This window comes from Lolium perenne, chromosome 2 (assembly GCF_019359855.2).
Source record: "Lolium perenne isolate Kyuss_39 chromosome 2, Kyuss_2.0, whole genome shotgun sequence".
Taxonomy (NCBI): Eukaryota; Viridiplantae; Streptophyta; class Magnoliopsida; order Poales; family Poaceae; genus Lolium; species Lolium perenne.
Genome location: NC_067245.2, coordinates 325,653,698 through 325,675,380, shown reverse-complemented (window position 1 = coordinate 325,675,380; position 21,683 = coordinate 325,653,698). Strand labels below are relative to the sequence as shown.

Below are 21,683 nucleotides of genomic sequence, written 5' to 3'. Positions count from 1 at the left end.
TCGCGAGTTTGATTTTCCCGTGACGTTTAATTTCGCTTTTTCAGTTCGCGAGTTCGGTTTCTGATCTGCGCCGTGATAACATCCATCTAAACTCAACAGTTCGGGAGACCGAACTCAGCGTTTTCGGTTACGAGATATACGGGCTCTGCTAGAGATGTTCTTAGAAGACCCTAGATCGGTTCACACCCAAAACCCCCGAAGGGTGTAATATACTACGGAGTACCTAGCTTTATATAGTTTTTTTTTTTACAATCAATACCACATATATTCAAAGTAACAAATAGTACATGGTAGAGATACATGAACTGACTCCAACGATTACAAAATAAAGTCTAAAACATAGTAACAAATCTTCGAGGTCTTTCAATTCTTTCTTCTTTCAGAACACAATCTTGTACTCTTCTGAACACAACCAAAGATAGATAACGAACCATAGACATGTAGATACCGATGAAAGTTCTCCCATTGAGCCGCAATGCCAAGGTTGCGTGCACGCTCGCGACCATTAAAATAGTCATTCAACATCGGCAAGAGTACCAACATCAGTATGTCAGGGAATAACAACCGACTAGCTTTGTCGTCGTCGATGGAGAGCCGAGAGTACGAATCACCATTGTCGAGGACGTAGCAGCCGGGACAAAAACTGCGATGATAATCCTCCTCGCGGCAATAACGATAAAAGATCCAAAATCGATCTGATCTGAAGGCTCATACCTAGAAAATTATGATCGTTCAACACCACCATTGACGTCGGGAAGAAAATCTCGTCGCCGAACGAAAGGCCGAAGATCACTTATTGCTGACGATGCCATCTTCATCGAGGGAAAACCAACAAGAAGACGGCTACCAAAATCCTAACATAATCTAATGCAAACAATACTTTTATTGAAAATTTCACGCATAGATCGGGTTCCCCACTTCTCCTGACCCCGACGAAGCCGACCAGAGAAGCATAGATCGGGTTCCCCACTTCTCCTGACCCCGACGAAGCCGACCAAAGAAGGGAGGACCGATCTATAGAGGAGGATGAAATGTCTTATCTTTACTATTAAAGTAAAATCTGCGTATGCCTGGTGGCATACTTGTAACTAACTATCGCGTAACTTTGGCCCTCCCCGAGAAAAAATCGGCGGCTACCCATGGTCCACCCTACAGCATCTAACGCGTAGCTCTCTTGTGTGGGAGAAAAATCAGGAGTGGCCGTTGGCTCTGAATTTCTGCGTTAGCACATTCGTGATATAAGGTATTTTAACTGCCCCCGATTTTCCTGTCACGCTCTCCCTTTTCCTAATTCAATCTCAGTTCCTTCTTTCCCGTTCCTTAGACACAGCCAAGCACATACCCACGACCCAGCGAGGCAGGCAGGCTACTGAGCGATAATGGAATCTTGGGTTCAGGATGGCGACCGCGGTTTGGCGTGTAGAACCTTTCTGACGGAGCATAGCGACAGGCAGCTAAATCAGAAGCAGCGGCAGCACGCGGCGCCGGCAGCTAAGGGCGGGTTGGAACAGCTCTTGTCCACGGCTTGGCTGGGTATCTCAAGCAGGCCAAGTTTTCCACTACTGTACATGTGCGCATGTGTTGTGTTTTGTTGAGTTAATTCTCTTCTTGCTGAACTTAGGATCTTCAGCGGGGCAACGCAAACAGACTCTGAGGGATCGTTTGCGTCCGCGCGGGCCAGAAATGCGTCAGGAATCAGCTCCAGCCAGGCGACGTATAGTGATCAGGCCGTCCGCGGCGACGCAAACGCGCACATATTTGTGCCTGGGATGCGTCGTGGCGGACGCTGCGCGGACGCCCCAAGTGACCGCTCGCTTTTCCACCGCGCCTGCAGCGAGCCATAGGGTTGTATCGAGGGCATCGCTTCCGCGTCTGCGCCGCAGTCTTCGCCATCAATGTCACGACTGCCTCTTCTGCACGCGCACTGGCGAGCGACAGCTGGGCTTCTGCGCCGCCATCAATGGCATCGTGTCCCGCGCGCGCCCGGCCTTAAAAGTCGACCGGCATCGTCGCTGGCATCGCCCACACCACGGACACCTCTACTCCCACCCCTCAACGCCGCACGCCACCGCATCACCATGGGGAAGAAGAAGAATGACTTCGAGGCGTTCGGCAGCGACACTAAGAAGGCGGAGTAGACGCACAAGGTGTCGCTGCCCGTCAACGTGGCGCGGCTCATGTACAACAACTGGACGCCGTGCGCGGGCTGGCGGGACGTGCACCTGCCTGGCGGCTGGCGACTCAGCTACCTTCGGGTGCCTGTCCCGCCGGTGCCTCCGCGCGAGCCAGAGAGGAGCGTCGAGATCCGGCGCAGGCGGCGGTACCTGCCGCCGGACCTCCGCGCCAATATATCCCGCCTACGCCATCGACTCCAACACCTGGCGCTCCTGGTGCAAGATCGAGAAGGATCCGAGGAGGATGGCAGGCTTCCTCGGCGACAGGGACTTCCCTTTTGACCATCCACCACCGCCTCGTCATCGAACACGGGAGCCGCCGGTGCCTCCACAGGATGACAACGAGGACGACGACGACAGCGAAGACTACGTCACCTGCATTTTCCAGGAATAACAGTTGGCCATGGCGGAGGGCCGGGGAGTCCGAGTACCCGGCGGCGAAGACAGACGACGAGATCGCGAGGCTCGGCGTCCTCGTCTCAGAGGTGGAACGACCGGTGCAGCCACCGCTGCCCTGGTACGCCACCGGCACCATGCCGCCGGGCCTCACAGAGGAAGAGGCCCTACGATGGGCGCTCGAGGACTCAGCCCCGCAACCGGTGGAACCGCCGCCTCCACCTCCGCCGCACAACCCGTGGGCGGCTCCACCTCCACCACCGGCGTGGGCTGCTCCACCTCCACCACCGGAGTGGGCTGCTCAATCTCCACCACCGCGCGTGGGCTGCTCAACCGCCACCACAGCCGGTGGCACCGGCGTATATATGTTCCGCCGCTTGCCAACTGGCTGTGGCCGGTACCGGAGCTCGTCGTGATCGATAGCGATGAAGACGATGAGTATGCGCATGCGTCCTTAGGCAATCCTTATGCCTTGCGTCCTTCGCTCTCGATAATTTTGTCTCGGTCACATCTACTTACTATCTCAAAAAATTCCTCCGTGTGTAAATCGGCCACAATTAACAAATCTTTACTATTAAGGTGAACTTGTGAATGTATGGTGTCACATATCTATAAATTACAAACCAAATACCACCCATAACTGATAGTCATTATCCCTCTCGTCCTTCGCTTCTGATACTTTTGCCTCGGTCACATCTACTTACTATCTCAACAAGTTTTCTGTTGATCCATGGTATATGTTCATGCTCTGGTTTTTTTAGGAGTAATAGAAAGGTTCTGTACCTAATTTAAATACGATTACAATTTTCTCATTATTAAATAAATCCACAGAACATTTGGGGATCATAAATTATAGACTCTCATTTTTATCTGTTCAAAATGATAAAGATTAAACTGAGTTTATTTTCAATGTTAGAACATTATGTTGAATTTTGTATTGTTGACACTCATATATATTAACATCAAACTCCATTACGAAATTGATGCTTTGAAAAATCTAATTAACCGCAAGTTCATTATGATTTTTAGGGGAAGCCTGGCACCCATTATACATCGGCATCACCACAAAAAAATTGGAGGGCTTCCAAATTTTAAAAACAAAAAACTTTTCATCCTTGGATACACCTAAAAGATATTAGCTGCCGTTTGTTTGCTCCGTAGGGAAGCACGGGCATTCTGCTAGTATTTCTCAACGGAGGAAGTATACGTTTTGTTGTACTCGTGCTGTTTCATCTCATCGAGGACTGATATACAGTATATATATTCCGGGCTGGGCCGTTTCCAGGCCTATAGCCCAATTGAGAAGAGAAGAGAATAGTCCCCTACTTTCCTTCCACGTCCTGCTTGCTCTCCACGCCGACCCAAACACCCGCCTCTCCTCGCCGCCGCCCCCATCGCCGTCGGCTCCCGGGCCGCTCCACCCTTCCGCCATGTCCTCCGCCTCCGCCAGCGCGTGGCGGCGCTCCCTCCGCGGCGCACTCCTGCGCGGCTCCCCCTGGCGCGCCGGCGCCGGCGCCGGCCCCTCCCGGCAGGCCAGCACGGCTTCCGCAGCTTCGTCGGGCGCGCCGGCGGCACCCGCGGCTAATCCTAATAAGGTGCCCCCGCCTCCCCGCAAGGTAACGACGCTCTCCCCGCTCCGCGCGCCGTCTCTTCGGCATTAACGCATACACCTCACGCGCGCCCTCTGCTCTTCGCTGAGATCCTCCGCGAGCTGTTTTTCTCTAGCAAACAGCTTGGAGCAATGGCTTTCCGCGTGCCTGCTATATTTAGCGTGTTTGGGTTGTGCTTGCTGCTGCCTGCTAGTGCTACCACGCTGCGTTGTTGCTCTGGTCCATGTTCTTGTGCCATCTTAACGCATTGCATCTCAAACTGCATCTTTGAGAAAGATACTTTTTCTTTTTCTTTTTGTAACTTTCTGTGGCGCAATCTCTTACTTGCACTCTGTCTCAGCATGATGTAATACGAACAAAAAAAAAACTGACTCCTACTGCTACTGTAGATACTCTTGAGAATTTGATAGCAATATTGACTTGCAACTTCTGTTTTTTGAGTTTTTAAAAGTGCATTGATGAATAGTTGCAACTTTTCTGTTTATTGACTGATCGATCCTTCGGGACTGAATTGATCATAGAATTATCAGAATACTAACTCGCAACCTTTCTCTTTATTGAAAATATTGAATGGATGAATTAGCTGTGAAGGATCCTATGAAAGATTGATCGGGACTGAATCGATCATACAATTGCTACAGTGATTATGTGTCCCTTTACTCTCCTTTTCTCAACTACTTCATTAACTAACTAGTCCTTGTTTTTCCTTGTTGATTTGGCAGGGTAGGCTTTTGACTGGGGCCATGATAGGGCTGACTATTGCTGGAGGTGCTTACGTGAGTACTACCGACGAGGCCACACTTTGGTACATGATACTAAGTTCTTGGACCTTTATTTCTGACACCAAATCTAGTTACATCAAAATAGCTTGGAAATACCCCATAGGCGCTTGAAATTGCCACCTGCTGGGATTCGGGAATTTATAAGCACCTGCCTATTTCTACTGCTTTTGGTACAACTATCAACTAGGAGCCTATTCACTAACGTATAATATGCCCTTTGTGATCACGCAGTGGCTGGATATTCAGATCAACAGAACTGGTGAATCCACTTTTTGCACTGCTGGATGCAGAGTTTGCTCATCGTTTGGCTGTTACTGCTGCTGCTCATGGATTTGTTCCAAAAGAAAAGAGACCTGATCCACCAGTTCTTGGCCTAGAGGTCTGGGGCAGGAACTTTACAAATCCAATTGGTCTTGCTGCTGGTTTCGATAAAAATGCCGAGGCCGTTGAGGGTCTATTGGGTCTTGGATTTGGCTTTGTGGAAGTTGGCTCTGTGACACCACAGCCTCAAGAGGGAAATCCCAAGCCTCGGATATTCAGATTGAAAGAGTATGGGTAAGAAGTCATATACTGTTATTGGTATTCAAACTGTTTGGGTCATTCAAAATCATGGAAACGCAAGTAAAATTCTACTTGACGGTTTCTTATAATGGCGTTTTCTTGCCTTCTCTTCAGTGCTGTAATCAATCGCTGCGGGTTCAACAGTGAAGGAATTGTAGTAGTCGCTAAGCGTCTTGGGGCACAACATGGTAAGCGGAAGATGGAGGAAACTTCGAGCTATCCTTCATCAAACAGTAATGTAAAGCAGGGAGGGAAAGCAGGACCTGGAATTCTGGGTGTCAATCTTGGCAAGAATAAGACTAGTGAAGATGCTGCTGCTGACTATGTTCAAGGAGTTCATTCGTTGTCGCAGTATGCTGATTACCTGGTATCCGTCTATTGATCTTACAAGATAACTTAACATCATGCGTTTGGTACTTTCAGTTTCATGTGCACCATAGATTCAGATCGGTATGATTGTTACAGTAAGCAACTTTGCATTCATTCATGTTGATCTATTCTCATCTAACATGGCCCATCAAATGATCAAAGAGAGAAAGAAACAGCATTATTGGAGAACTGTTTGCTTAAGAACAAAGTGTATTCATTTCTTGAATGGTTTGTTGTCAGTGCACAATGGAGAAATGAAGGGCTTATTTTGTGAAACTGTGTACTTTGCTTGTTATTATATGCTAAAGCACATCACTACTTATTGAAATTAGGGACTATGGTCTGAGGAAAAACATTTGATTATTTTATTCTCTGCTTCTTCTTAAATAAATGTTCACAGTGGTTTCTTGCTCTTAATGCAGGTCATTAATATCTCCTCCCCAAATACTCCAGGCCTGCGGGCCTTGCAAGGTAGAAAGCAACTGAGGGAACTTGTGAAGAAGGTCTGTAGTCCTTTTAATTGAACTGGATATTTTTCTTCATTTACATGGGAAATTAGTATGACCTACACTGGATATGCAGGTGCATGATGCACGGGATGAGATGCAGTGGGCTGAAGATGGTCCACCACCATTGCTTGTGAAGATTGCACCGGACTTGTCGAAGGAGGACCTTGAGGACATTGCTGCGGTACCATACTGGACTTGGCGCTGTTTTTCATGCTCATCGGTTATTTGTTGTGTTTTTCTTATGCTTTTCTTATTGTTGTCCAGGTTGCTCTTTCTTCTAAGTTGGATGGCCTGGTAGGTGGACAGTTCTTCCGTGACCATTTTTACGTGGCACTTTACTGAATATCATAATCCTTTTTAACTTCTGCACAAATATGTATTTCCCTCTCCACGTTGTTTCGCTAATGTTTGCTTATTCTGTACCGACATTGTTAACGACACAGATTATATCGAACACAACAATTGCAAGGCCACCTCCTGCAGAAGCACATCCACTAGCTCAAGAAGCCGGTGGATTAAGCGGGAAGCCTCTATTTGACTCATCTACTCGCGTCCTCAAGGAGATGTATATCCTTACAGGGGTGTGTGTTTTTATCCGTTTGCTTACTTCAGTATGCCATATCTATTTACTTCAGCACATCTTCCATCCCGGTTATTGCATTTTGAGTGCCGCTGTTTCTTTGTCTCGTAATTCTCGTTCATTAACAATTCTTGCATATCTTGCAGGGCACTGTTCCCCTCATAGGCTGTGGTGGTGTAACTAGGTAATGCAATTTCTGTCTGTCTTTACCTCAACGATGCTTTGCACTTTTAACAAAAATATTCAATCGATTTCTGCAGCGGTGAGGATGCGTACAAGAAGATACGTTCTGGAGCTACACTTGTTCAACTTTACACTGCTCTTGCCTATGGTGGTCCAGCTCTCATCCCAAGAATAAAGGTGAATAGCCAAACACATTTGGTACTTGGTTTTTAAGCTTGCAAGTTGCAGCTTTTTTTTTTTGCCTCAATAGCAACGTATCACTGTTCACAAAAAATGATCGTAACCATCCGGACTAAAATGTTCATTATAGTCCTTATATATAATATTTGACACTTTTGTTCAACAGGCTGAGTTAGCAGAATGTCTGGAAAGAGACGGTTTCAAATCAGTCCAACAAGCAGTTGGAGCAGATTGCAAGTCCAAGAAGGCCTGAACAACCACCAACGCCATTTGATTTTCCTCAAGATGCTAGCAAAGTTTTCCATGACCCATGCTTGTCCTACTTATTCGGATGGTACTTGAAAAGAGAAACCAAGTCTGAAACTATTTTGAGGGTGTGGTACTAATTATATATTTAGCCTGTAGTAAGGAGTGGTCGAATCACGTGCGCCCGTATCCCATCTCTCTTGTTTTGCTTCTAAGCGAAGCTGTACAAGAAATTTTTGGTTAACTTATGTGTATATCTCCAGGCTTCGGTGAAAACAACGGTTCGAGAATTCTATGGTATCCTGAAGCTGCATTTTGCATGTCGTTTTTGTTTCTGCTTTGATTCTAAGCTGAACGAATCCTTTGCTCCTGTTGGGTTGAAAGCAGATCGTATTCAACACTTTCTGGTTCTCCAAATTATGTTGGCCTCCGAGCTGCTCTCCTTTTGCTTATGATAATTGGACATGTGGGATGAGCCTAGCTAGCTATGAAAAGTTGGGACCCTTATTTTAGAACGGATGGAATACTACACGGATGGAATAATACACTACTGTGTTCTGAGTGGTGCTCTGTTGTCATACTGCCTACTCAGCCTAGCCAGTTCTTGCACTGTCCTGTAGTTACAAATTGGATCATATGGCCGATCGGCTGGCCTTCATGTCTAATTGTACTGCAAAAGCAGATGCTCATGTTTTCCATCCCCGCAGTTGATTCGATCTTCAGATACTCCCAAGGAAAATCAACTTGGCATGTACATCGTTTGCCTTGTCACCAACAGTTACGCTTAAGATCATTCCCACTCCTTTGTTCACCCTCTCTTTTCTCTTCTGCAAAGGCTGAAACGGGAGATGGGGCGCGTCCACGACCCAGATCATATTGGGCGTGTTTCGTATCTAGGCTGATTTTAGGGCTCACTAGCACAGTGCTACGAGCATACTTGTACGTTCAGAACGAGTCATGAGCCATAATTGACTTGTTATTTAGTTGCTCGGGATGCATGATTTGGACCGAAAATGTCATTTATTTGTTTGCCTGCAGTCAATCCTAAATATCGATGGAGATAAAACGATACATGTATGGTACCATCCAAGAAAACGCAAGGTCACCTCTTCTCTACACGGGTGACTTTACTATATTATCACCCTCACCGCACACAAATCAAACTCAGTTCATCAGTTGCACACTTACAAAGCTAGCAGTTCATAAATTTATTTCTAACTACTACGAATGGTCGTTCGTAACGACATTCCCTAGCCTACCTCCAGTGCCTCCCTCCTCATCGCTACCGTAGGTACTCCTCTGCGAGTTGGACGCTGCCGAGATCCACCAACTCCGTAGCGGTGGCACCGTCTCCCGAGCAGCTGGGCGACAGGAACTCGAAGACGCACAAGGATGGGATGAGGGTGTAGACAACGTCGCTCGGATCGCATGTTAGGTTCAGGTTGAGTCTGAAATGGCTCGAGAATCCTTCTATCTAAACCTTGGTGTGCAGTGTCCCATTCCTCCTCCTCATATTCCTCCCCCTGGTACTCATCCTCCATTTTTTCGATAAAGGGAATATATTAATATCAAAAGATACCAATTACACCCAGCCTCTGCAACAACGCCCCACCCTAATGGCAGTACGGATGCATACAGCCAAAAAAGAGAAAAGAAAACTAAGAAATAAAAGTCCCGCTACAGCCTTCTAGACCTAGCAACATCAATACAACCACCACCATGACAACACCTGAAGTACAGACTCTCCAAAAGTGACGCCTCCAAGAAGGAAACAGTGCACCAGTGCCGTCGCCACCCGACCAAAGGTCTTACGATTTCTCCCTGAAGATAGTCCCCACTCTCAAAACAGTGCCTCCAACAAGAACATTGCCAGGCACAACTAGTTAAGGCCAGACCTTGGGTTTTCACCTGAAAGGTAAGACTCCGAACTTCCTCTGTGCTGCCGCCCCCACACGCATACCACTGCTGCAAGCCCGGAACGCCAAGCAGATCCCTCAACATCACGTTTACTCGAACCTCCTTTAGTCTGTCCACCAATCCAGCATTCATGATATTCCTTCTTCTGACTTCACCATGGAACAGCAAGCAGCAACAGAGGAGAGCAAGGCCAGAATGAGAAGGGCCACCACCAGCAAGCTGCTCCTTGGAGGCATCACTCCCGACCGTGGAATACTCGATTGATATGGATTTTGGATATTGATCACCATGCCCAATACTACCTACCTTTACATATAAAGCCATCGCGGTATCCATCACGGTATCAATAGCTAACTCAGCTTACATGCGAACTTGTCGTAAATATTCAAAGGACCCTTAGATTGTAGAATTGAGAAACGCATGAAAAGAGAAAAAACACAAATATAACAGATTTAATGGTGGCAAGTATAAAATTGCAAGACACATGAAAAGTAAAGAATTTTGGATGGAACACGGTAAGGAAAACTCAAGAGAGGTTTGTCGATCGACTTTTAAAGTTTTTGCATGGTATCTTCGTCGCCGGGTTATTCTGACTAAAGATAATCTTGCCAAACGCAACTGGCATGAAAGTAAAAAGTGTGTTTTCTGTCATCATGATGAGACTATCAAACACTTATTCTTTCAATGTAAGTTTGCTAGGTCTATATGGTCAGCCATTCAAATAGGGTCTACCCTATACCCACCCTGTAGTGTTGCCAATATATTTGGCAACTAGATCAATGGTGTGGATGTAAGGTTTAAGCGTCTTATTAGGATGGAAGCGATTGCAATTATTTGGTCGCTGTGGCTATGTAGAAATGACAAGATTTTCAATAATATTTGTTTGTCCTTTATGCAGGTCATTTACCGGTGCACAGCTACACTCCGCTCTTGGGTGCCATTGCAGCGGGTGGAGCATTGAGACCTCTTTACGGAGATATCTTCACGATTGGAGGACACGGCGAGGGATATTTTTCCCCAGCATGGGTGGCAGCGTGATCTTTGGCTGGATCCACCTACCTAGTCTTTTATCGTTCCTTGAACTTTGTTGTCTTTTTCGTACATCTGTGTGATTTTTGTAACAGATAATTATGCGACTTATGCATCTTAGACATGCAGAGGCCGGGTCTATTGCTTTAAGTAATAAAGTGCCCATTTTAGAAAAATTAGAACTCACTTCCTAGAAACTTTGATAGCATCATTCATTTGATCCAAACACAATCTGTAGTAATAGTTATTTTTTTCGATAAAGAGAATATATTAATATCAGAAGATACCACTTACATCTAGCCTCTGCAACAACGCACTGCCCTAATGGCAATACAAATGCACACAACCAAAAGGAGAAAAGAAACTAAGAAAAAAGAGCGCCGCTACAACATTCCAACCCTAGAAACAACAATACAACCACCACCATGACAACACCTGAACTTCAGACTTTTCAAAAACGACGCCTTCAAGAAGGAAACAGTGCACCAGCGCTGTCGTCCCCCGATCAAAATTTTTAGGTTTTCAGCCTGAACAGGTACAACTAATTAAGACCAGACCTTGGATTTTCATCCTGAAAGGCATGACTCTAAATTTCACATATGTTGTCACCCCCACTTTCATATTGCTGCTGCAAGCCCAGAACATCAAACAAGTTCCTCACCAACGTATAGACTTAGACCTCCATTGCTAGTACTCCAAATCCGGCCATTATGATATTCTCCGCCCCTGATTTCACACAAACCAAAATGGCGTTGTATGGCAAGAAAGAACAGAGCTTTGTGTCGCTCCCTCCGAAACCAAACGATCGGAATAAGCGCATGGGTGCGCACGACCGAATACCACCATGTCCAGCAAACTCCATGCAATATGTGCACTGTTACATTCACCGGTGGTGCCTTCCAGATCGCAACACTCTGGCCAGATCGAGAAGGACATGCCTCAGGCAGGTCTTCATCTTCGCACAAGAGCAACCCTAGAACCGTCACCTTTATTCAGGTCATGCCCCAACGCCGCCAACCATCCCATGCCAGCCGAAGCAACACGGAGACACCAGGAAGACCTGGGCAACGCCATGCAGCCAGCTGGCCCTCCACCAGTGACAGATGGGATCATGGAGAGGGAAAAGAGAAGAACCTAGGGTTTTCACCCAATCAGCCCGCCCCTGCACCTCTGCCAAGAATCCGTCACCGGAGGCAACCACCACTGCCACCAACAGGAAGTCTTCCACTGCCAAGCCACCGGCCCGCTTGAACCCATGTAACTGGCTGATCGCATCTGAGGCGGGGCGACGAGGTTCAGAGCTGAGCGTCGCCCGCCCGATGACCCCTGCCGGCGGCGGCGATGGAGGGAGGGGGTAGGGGAGGACTGAGGCGGCCGTTGGCTGGAGGCACCCCGTCGCCCTCGGGGTGGCGAGAGGGGCGGATTAGGGTTGGCCCTCCGTCACAATGCCGTGTAGTAATAGTCATACAAAATCATATGATAATTTACTATGGCCTTAAACTAAAACCTCGAATTCAAAGCAACAATTTCAATTGACGTCGAGTCAAATATGCCCAGGTCCTCTCCGCCCTCCCGCGCCCCTCGTAACCAGAACCTGATCTCCTCCCCAACCTGGCAAGCTGCAGCATTTTTTTTTCATCAATAGCAACGTATCACTGTTCACAAAAAATGATCGTAACCATCCAGACTAAAATGTTCATTATAGTGTTATATATAAAATATTTGACACTTTGGTTCAACAGGCTGAGCTAGCAGAATGTCTGGAAAGAGACGGTTTCAAATCGTTCCAGCAAGCAGTGGGAGCAGATTGCAAGCCAAGAAGGCCTGAACATCCACCAACGCCATTTGATTTTCCTCAAGATGTTAGCAAAGTTTTCCATGACCCATGCTTGTCCTACTTATTCGGATGCTACTTGAAAAGAGAAACCAAGTCTGAAACTATTTTGAGGGTGTGGTAATGAGCGGTCGAATCACGTGCGCCAGTATCCCATCTCTCTTGTTTTGCTTCTAAGCGAAGCTCTACAAGATTTTTTTTCGTTAACTTATGGGGCACGTCTACATATCAGTCGCCTGATATGTATTAGATCTCAGTCATGTCCCATGTGACACATGCGAGTTGGCGTGTCTGTTCCGGCCTTGCGTGCGTTTTTTTTTCTTTGCTTTTCATGGGATTAGGGGTTTAGGCTTATCGTACGTCTTTTCTGTTTACTCCAACAATCTCACGATTGGGTATGATTGTCCCCTTACCATCAATTGGACTCACACAGTGAAAGGTCTAGAAAACAAAATGAACATCTCAAAATGTTTTCTTGCTAAAAAATACAAAGGTGTTTACAATGATGTAAAAGAAAGTAGCCAGAGAAATTTCAGTTGCAACATATATGCAAGTTAAAAACTCTCAGTTGCAACCTATGTGCAACTGAAATAAACTCTGTTCCAACTCATGTGCAACTAGTAAAATCCTGGTTATAACCGATGTGCAACTAGGCACGTGCATTTGAAAAAAAAAATTATTTGCAACTGAACATCATCTAGCAAAAAAAAAATCAATTGCAACTCATGTGTAACTAACTGAGATTTATTAAACTGAGAGTAGAAAAAAAGCTACTCCCTCCGTTTTTTTTAATTGACTCAGATTTAGTACAACTTTGTATTAAATTTAAGTCAATTAAAAAGAAACGGAGGGAGTACTAATAAACTGCATGAATCTTGGCACACTAAATGTAATGACTAATGAGGTGACTGAGATTTATTAAATGTTGTGAAAACAACGGTTCGAGAATTATATTTCTGCATTGATACTAAGCTGAACGAATCCTTTTGTTGAGTTGAAATTCAATGTGTGTCATAGTTATAATTCTCGGGATCGTTCCTATGCAAGATGTAGCGTCTCTCGGGCACCACAGTTGGCCTCCGAGCTGCTCTCCTGTTGCGGTGGATAATTGGGCACGTGGGATAGCTATGAAAAGTTGCGTGCTACTACTGTTATTCACTGTGTTCTGAGTGGTGCTCTGTTGTCATACTGTCTACTGAGCCTAGCTAGTTCTTGCGGCGATTTGCACAAAAGTAACCCTTTTGCGAAAGAAATGCACAAAATAACCTCCCGGGCAAACTATTTCACTTCACTAACCCTTTTGTGTGGCGCCCATATGATGAGCGCCACACATCTTGCCTGCGTGGCCTGTTTTCCATGATGAGAAATTAATTTATTATCCCTTAATTTTCTTCTTTACATGTCAATTATACTCTTTCTTCTCAAAACTATCTTTATTCTTTCCAAGATTGTACTGTATATCTCCCATATTCCTTACCATTATATTCTAGATTTTCATTTGAATGTAATATACTATATATATTACCACGGATTCTGAACAACATGAATGCTTCTTGCAATTAGGCCGCGTTGGTTTATTACAGCACTGCTCAAAGAGGTTTTCTTTTTAGCACATTCTGCTTTATACGGGTAATACTAAAGTATCCATAATCATGCCATACAAGACCATCTCCAGAGCTTAGTCTTCTGTGCTTGCTGCTAAATCAATCGATGGTTCCCACACCCTCCACAAGTGCTTGGGCGTTAATCAAGCTACCTGACACCTTCTTCAATAAATGTTTGGCTCTGAGTAATTGTTGTTCAAAAAGATGATTATGCCAAGCTTATGTAGTTGGTTAACTCCTGACAAGCTTTGCATACAATTTTTTGTTTCTAACGTGAGGAATCCATAGTAATCATTTCATCATGACAAATTGGACATATATTGGTACAATGCCATTGGTGTGCTATGAATTAGAGTGTTATGCTATTCTTCTATATCTGAAAATCATCTATCAATACCGCAGCAACGCGCGGAGTCTCCACTAGTTAGATATACATAGCGAGGCCGATCTGCTTATTAGAGAAATGAACACAAGCTAAACCATTGCTATTAGTTCTGCTTATTAGGAATCAATGCAACGCAAGGAATATGAGAATGCAAACAGTGCTTTAAGAAATCTGCTGGTGAAAAGAGAACTTTCACCCACACATAATTTACTTAATTAATACTCTAATCCATAATCTTACATGAGACACTTAAAGAAAATATTATGTAGTACCTCTGATAAGATTAAATTGATGCCAACTTGTGAAGAATTCCTGCATGTGTATGTTGTACATGCGTATCAATTAAAACAAACAGGAGGGAGTATGTTTCATTTTGGACTCCTACAATGATTAAAAAAATGATAAAAAAATTTAAAAACAATACGGAGTTGGATTCTATATTTTAGAACATACTACAATGTCTAGCACAATTTTAAAAAGTAAAATATATTCAGGTTGTTCGGGGATTTGAATTCAAGACTTACAGGAACGAAACCAAAGGCTTCATCCAGCTGATCTACCACTATGTTCTATCAACTGTAGATAAAGTTTATTTATAAAGAGTAGTGTGGCGTTTTTGCCATGCTCGCCACACATGCTTCCACGTTGGCAGCTGTAGGCCTGCCCGGGAGGTTATTTTGTACATTTCTTTCATCGAAAGGGTTATTTTTGTGCAAATCGCCAGTTCTTGCACTATCCTGTAGTTACAAATCGGATCATATGGCCGATCGACTGGCCTTCAGGTCTAATTGTACGGCAGAAGCAGATGCTCATGTTTCCATCCCCACTGTTGATTGTTGACCCGATCTTCAGATACTCCCAAGGACGTCCCTGGGAAAATCCACTTGGCAGGTACATCACTTGCCTAGTTCCGCGTGCGATCTTCTATATGCCGGTCGCTTCATTGGTGGATGCATCACATCCATGAGCCAGAGGCCAAAGAAGAGGGGGTCGCAACCCGTTGCCACTGGTGTGATTACCAGGACGTGAGCTCCAATTTGAACATGATACAGGGGTTGCTTGTGGAGAACAATAACCAAACCTAAGGAGGAAGGAGACGGGTCCGAGGAAGAAAGAGCAAGCAGCAGAGAGATCTTTCTTCTGTCCATTTTGTTCGATGCCTACTGTGGGGCCCTCCTCTGTATCTTTATCCTCGCTGGTCCAAGGATTAGTTTGGCCAAGCACATGCACAGCCACCAGTGTAGGCGCCTAAGCCCAAACCAACATTGTATGTAAGGTGTTACACAGGGCCACACAAGGATGAGGAGCAGGATCCTGATACGGTGATACCTGAGACAAGCAAACATGTCGCATTCCAAAATCTACCAGGAGTTGGCGCGGAGAGGACAAGACAGACGTCGATATATTAATTAGTGCTGTTTTCTGTTAAGGTCGAGCATCGAAGGATCCCTGCTCGACAGTGCGGAAGACGTCGCTCGCCGCCACATACCATCGGAATATCCGATGACCTTCTCCATCCTCGGCGTCGCGCGCGGTCCATCACCATGGCACGGCTGAGACGTCATGCCCACATCCGCAGCGGCGCAAGTGCAATTGGACCTTAATCATTGGGAACCTAGCAGGATATAGAGAGAAAGTTGATGTTGGGAATAATCAAAACCTGTCCGGGTCCTATTGAGACCGGTTTGGTTATTTTCCATAGGATTACTCCCACTACCCGAAACTGTGAAAATCGTGACGGCCAAGTACGTTCGTGGCGGTTCCGGGGCGTCCGTCACGCGTAAGTACACGTTCGTGACGTGGAAGGCCGATCGACGCGAAAGACCGAGACAATCGCGACGACTGGGCGAATAACCTTCACGATTAGTGGAACCGTCACGATCAACTGATTTCTTTCGCGTCGCTTCGGCTCAACCGTCAGGATGGGCCGTCACGATTAGTTTTGGTCCGTCGCGACTGTTTTTCGGCTGCAGCGCGGCCCGTCTGCGCGCGGAACCATGAAAATAATGGGCTATTCGCGCCAATTATTGGGCTTTCGTGACGAGGACTGAGCCCAACGTCAGGAAAGAAGCAGGGACTTAGTCGATCCTTAGTCCACAAACTGTCCAGTCCGGCACGATCGAGCTTCGCCTCGACCGCTTGCGCCGCTGCCGCCGCCCATCTGCGATCTGCGCCGCCGCCCATCTACGATCTGCGCCGCCGCCGGAACCTCGTCCGCCTAGTCGCTCCCCCGTCCCACATCGTCGTCTTAGAAGCCGGCACCCCGCTGCACCTCCTTCCCCTCCATCGAGCCGGCCGGGCGGAACAAGTAATCTTCTGACGCGACGCCCGCCTGATTTGCAGGGACCGACCTGCTCCTACATCCTCTCCGTCTCCCCGTAGATATACTCTCCATCGCCCCTCTAGTTAACTATCGATCTGGTCTTCTTCTCTGCTCTATTGGCCTCTCTTTCTCATATTTCTCATTAGTTGTGCTGATCAGGTAGTTGTGTTGAGTAGTTAACTTGCAAGTCATTCTTTATTTAGAAGAGATCCAAGATCATTGGTTAGTACAGCATGGTCCAGATTATTTAATATTAAATTGTCCAGAGTTGGTGCATGAAAACACAAGCCACTCAACTATGTCTGCCATAGCACGGTTGTTGACCATAAAGTCAATGAACAACCAATCCGAATCTGCTTATAATGATACACTTCAGCTCATACATGAGTTGCTGCCTAGCAATTCATCCTTGCCGACGAATTTCTATAGGTCCAAGAAATTGCTAGAGGGTCTTGGTATGCCATATCATAAAATACATGTGTGTCGCAATAATTGCATGCTCTATTACAAAGACAATGAGGCTAAACTTAAGTGTGATATTTGTAAAGCCCCTCGGTACAAAGAAGGTTCCAAGAAGGTCGCACATAAAGTGTTGCGATACATGCCCATAACAGATAGGTTGCAGCGATTGTATGCTCATGAGGAGACCGCAAAAATGATGCGGTATCACAAAAAAACTCCTCACCCTGATGATGATGATGATATGATGGTGCACCCATGTGATGGTGAAGCATGGCAACAACTTGATAAAGATGAACCTAACTTTGCATCAGATCCTAGGAGTGTGCGACTAGTTATGGCAACCGATGGCTTCACACCTTACAGTTTGACTGCTGCTTCTTATTCATGTTGGCCTGTGTTTGTGTCTCCTTTAAATCTTCCACCTGATGTCATAACGCGCCCAGAATACATATTTCTTGCTCTAGTTATCCCTGGTCCTGAACATCCTGGAACTAAATTGAATATTCTTATGCAACCTTTGGCTGATGAGTTGTCCAAATTGTGGGCTGGCGTTCGAACATGGGATGCATACGGGAAACAAAACTTCGACATGAAGGCAGCACAGCTTTGGACAATCCATGATTTTCCTGCCTTCGGAATGGTTGCTGGGTGGAGCACACATGGGAGACTTGCATGTTATGACTGTGGAAGTGATACACAAGCATTCCGATTAGACAAAGGTGGGAAGGCATGCTGGTTTGATTGCCACAGGAGGTTTCTTCCTCTAGATCATGAGTTTAGAACCCAAGCTGATGCATTTCGGAAAGATACCGTAGTGCTAGAGGGACCACCTAGGCGTTTGACTGGTGTGGAAGTGCATGCCCAAGCAAAAATGCGAGTAGTTGATGGTTTATATGGCAAAGAACACAACTGGAATCATGTTAGCTGTTTCTGGGAACTGCCTTATTTCGAAAAATTGCTTCTTCGCCATACCATTGATGTAATGCACAATGAAAAAAATGTGTCTGAGTCTATATGGAGCACATGCTTTGACATACCTGATAGGACGAAGGACAATGTAAAAGCAAGGCAGGATCTAGAATTAATTTGCAATCGCACCAAGTTGCATCTAAAACCAATGCCGAATGGCAAGTGGGAGAAGCCAAGGGCTCCTTTCTGCATCGAGGGGAAGCATAAGGTCATTATTTTGAATTGGTTCAAAAGTTTGAGGTTTCCTGATGGGTATGCTGCAAGCTTCAGAAGGGGGGTTAACATGAAGGATAAGAAAATTTTTGGTCTCAAAAGTCATGACTATCATATATTTATCGAGCGACTACTTCCTGCTGCTTTTCGTGGTTTCCTACCTGAGGATATTTGGGTTTGTCTTTCAGAGCTTAGCTTTTTCTATAGGCAATTATGTGCTAAACAACTCAGCAAAGCAACGGTAGCTAATCTTGAAAAGAATATAGTTGTCTTGATTTGCAAACTAGAGAAGATATTCCCTCCTGGTTTTTTCAATCCCATGCAACACTTGATGATCCATCTGCCTCGCCAGGCCCGGTTAGCTGGTCCCGTCCAGAATATATGGATGTATCGTTATGAGAGGTACATTTAAATGAAACTATAACATATTTTCTGTCCTTGGTTAATCTATTTCTTCATTGTTATAGTTCTTTTCATTCAGGGGTATTGGAAAGCTTAGAAAGAAAGTACGTAATAAGTCACGAGTTGAGGGATCAATAGCTGAGGCGTACCTAATTGATGAGGCCACCAACTTTTTCTCTCTTTATTTAAAGTCAAGTGCGCACTCGGTCCGAAACCGACCACCTAGGTATGATGATGGCGCAGCAACATTTCAGTCCACTTGTGACCTTGAAATGTTTCAACGTCCTGGCCGGTGCATGAGTTTTCGTGGTCTTTATGATCTTACAACAAACGAATACAATGCAGCATTTATGTATATCTTGACAAACCTCGATGAGATGGATGAATTCTTTAAGTATGTGTTTTCTATCCTGTAGAAACTTGTTAAAGTAGGTTCACTATGTATATGTTATTTTAACAGCTGAATGTTGTTTTCTCCTTTTAGCCAGTATGACACAAAACATTGGACTGGTCGAAGCAAACCAACTGAAAAACAAAAGCTAGAACTGAGGTTATTTGGTTCAAGAGTTGTCAACAAAGAGTGCCCTGACTTTTTCAGTTGGTTTAGAACTATTGTAATGTGTTCTCTGTCTCATGTCCTAGTAGATTTTTTTTCAACTTGATCTGAACTAGACACTAATACAACTAATATTTCGTGCAGTGTCAAAAAACTTCTAGTATTAACAATGCATTGCGTCAAATATCACATGGCTTTAGGAAAAGAGTGAAAATGTTTGGAGTTTATGATGTTAATGGGTATAGGTTTCGTTCAGAGAAGTATGAGGAGAACAAAAGTGACTTGGCTTCACGTAATGTAGGAGTTTGTGTTACTGGTTATGATGCGGATGATAATCCTATTGAGTATTTTGGGATCATTGAGGATATTCTAATGATATCATGGGAAGGCAGTATGGAACTTGAGCTAGTACTGTTCAAGTGTCGTTGGTTCGATCCAACTTCTAATGGTATTAGGCGCACACCGAATTTGGGTCTGGTGGAGGTTAAACACAGCACAAGACTTACCAACTTTGATCCCTTTGTGTTGGCTAGTCAAGTTACACAAGTGTATTATCTGCCGTACGCATGTCAAAGCCCCACATTATCACCTTGGTGGCTTGTGTACCACGTGCCACCTAGAGACCGATTGCTCCCTACTGACAACAACACCCAAGAATTGCCAACCTTTCAAGAGGATGTCCTACAAGGGATATTCAGGGTAGAGACAGGAAGCGAGTTTCATGTGTTTTTTGTAGTTCTAGATGTGGCAGCGTGATAAAACATCATGGTTTCTTATGCAGGGAAAGACATTTGGGCCTGAACAGGCAACAACCATGAACACTTACAAGTGCATGAAAGTAGGAGCTAAGAAATATAAAGAGAATGGTAGCAACACCTCCATCGAGAACCTGAAGGCGAAAAAACGCCTTGTAAGTTACACCGAACTTTGCTCTTTCTTCAATAGGACTATCTGTAGTAATCTGAAATGTTATATGCTTTTTATCATGTTGCAAGGATGACTACGAGAAGGGTCTTAAAAGTGCATATCCAGAAGATTGGCAGGAGCGTGATCTTGATCCCGCTGTACTGTACTCCACCGGTGGTGGCATGCCTCATGGACGGTTTCCGATAGGTGATGGCGCATTCAGGAAGTCAGAAGTTGTTGCTGCTGCTAAAAGAAGCAACATAAAGCCAGCAAACTCCATGTCGTATCAAGATTTGTTGAGGAAAAACACATTCTTGGAAAAAAAGAACAAGACTTATGCTAAACATATGAGAGTAAGTTCTGTGATATGCATATATTGTGAATTCTTAGTTGCCCAAATTAACCTGAACTAATACTTGGCACAACAGTTTTTTTATACAAATGCTGAATTTCCTGTCCCGGAAGACCTTCAAGATGACTTGATGGAAGATGGTGTGCATGTAAGTACTAAAAACCAATAGTATCCATATTTTTATTAGTTGCGTGAGGTGCGCTGCTGCTGTTTCAATAGTTTTTTGTTTGAGAAGCACCTTGCAGCAGCAAATGCAAATCATGGGTACCCTGACTGCCCAAAGGACCGATGCTTGATTGTATTCTCTTGGTGATTGCACTAGAAAGCCAATGCTCCTTAAGTTCTAGTTATTTATTCTATTAGTACTACTGCTACATGCATGTCTGTATGCATACCATCTAGTATCTATATGTATGCACGGTATATAACTACTTCAAAGTTGCAGAACTGTACTTGTACTTATGCATACCATCTAGTACCTATAGGTATGCAGTGTATATAACTACTTCAAAGTTGCAGAACTGTACTGTACTTATGCATACCATCTAGTACATATATGTATGCAGGGTATATAACTACTTCAAAGTTACAGAACTGTACTTGTACTGTTACTAGCACAATTTAAAACGATGTTTCTTCATGTGGTTTTTGTAGGTGAATCAATCTTCACCATCTACAGAAAATGGCGGCACTCAAGTGATGGCATCGTCTCGTGCCGCGGAGCAAAGTGATACTACCCCATCAGGCCACCTGCATACAACTCAAGCAAGGGATGAATCACCTTTCTTGGATGAATAATAAGCATGAATATAGCAGTTACACATGTAGCTACCATGTTGGAATTTGACTTTCTTTTGTCAGTAGTTTGTGAACCTGAATGTTTCTATATTTGTTTCTTCTCTATGTTGCCAAAAACAAGTGGCTGTTATGGATATAGTACATGTCATTATGGATTACTGTGTGATAGTTTGTTCAATGAGAAAATGTATTGAATGTGATTTGTGAATCAGATGTGTGTGCTGTTTTGATAATGGCAAAATATATTTATATATTGATGTCAATTTTTATGTTTTTCCAATTGAATTTTGGGTTCCATTTGGGAAATGCTTCAGCAACAGTGCTGACGCACATTCCTGACGGA

At 44.9% G+C, this 21,683-nt stretch overlaps 3 protein-coding genes across 3 annotated transcripts; all 3 read left to right on the top strand.

Moving 5' to 3' along the window:
* The first annotated feature begins 3,875 nt into the window (after positions 1 to 3,875).
* On the top strand, positions 3,876 to 7,910 carry LOC127337164 (dihydroorotate dehydrogenase (quinone), mitochondrial). Its single transcript, XM_051364098.2, has 11 exons — positions 3,876 to 4,186; positions 4,903 to 4,985; positions 5,194 to 5,517; positions 5,638 to 5,890; positions 6,315 to 6,395; positions 6,475 to 6,582; positions 6,666 to 6,695; positions 6,845 to 6,982; positions 7,128 to 7,165; positions 7,242 to 7,341; positions 7,511 to 7,910. The coding sequence occupies exons 1-11, from the start codon at positions 4,001 to 4,003 to the stop codon at positions 7,595 to 7,597; spliced, it is 1,428 nt and encodes a 475-aa protein (XP_051220058.1). The 5' UTR covers positions 3,876 to 4,000; the 3' UTR covers positions 7,598 to 7,910.
* A 7,952-nt stretch (positions 7,911 to 15,862) lies between these two features.
* On the top strand, positions 15,863 to 18,953 carry LOC139835914 (uncharacterized). Its single transcript, XM_071825814.1, has 2 exons — positions 15,863 to 15,893; positions 16,949 to 18,953. The coding sequence occupies exons 1-2, from the start codon at positions 15,863 to 15,865 to the stop codon at positions 18,736 to 18,738; spliced, it is 1,821 nt and encodes a 606-aa protein (XP_071681915.1). The 3' UTR covers positions 18,739 to 18,953.
* Positions 18,954 to 20,013: 1,060 nt separating this feature from the next.
* Positions 20,014 to 21,472, top strand: LOC127329716 (uncharacterized). The gene is made up of 4 exons (XM_071826840.1): positions 20,014 to 20,194; positions 20,280 to 20,464; positions 20,795 to 20,806; positions 21,197 to 21,472. The coding sequence occupies exons 1-4, from the start codon at positions 20,027 to 20,029 to the stop codon at positions 21,198 to 21,200; spliced, it is 369 nt and encodes a 122-aa protein (XP_071682941.1). The 5' UTR covers positions 20,014 to 20,026; the 3' UTR covers positions 21,201 to 21,472.
* Positions 21,473 to 21,683: the final 211 nt, after the last annotated feature.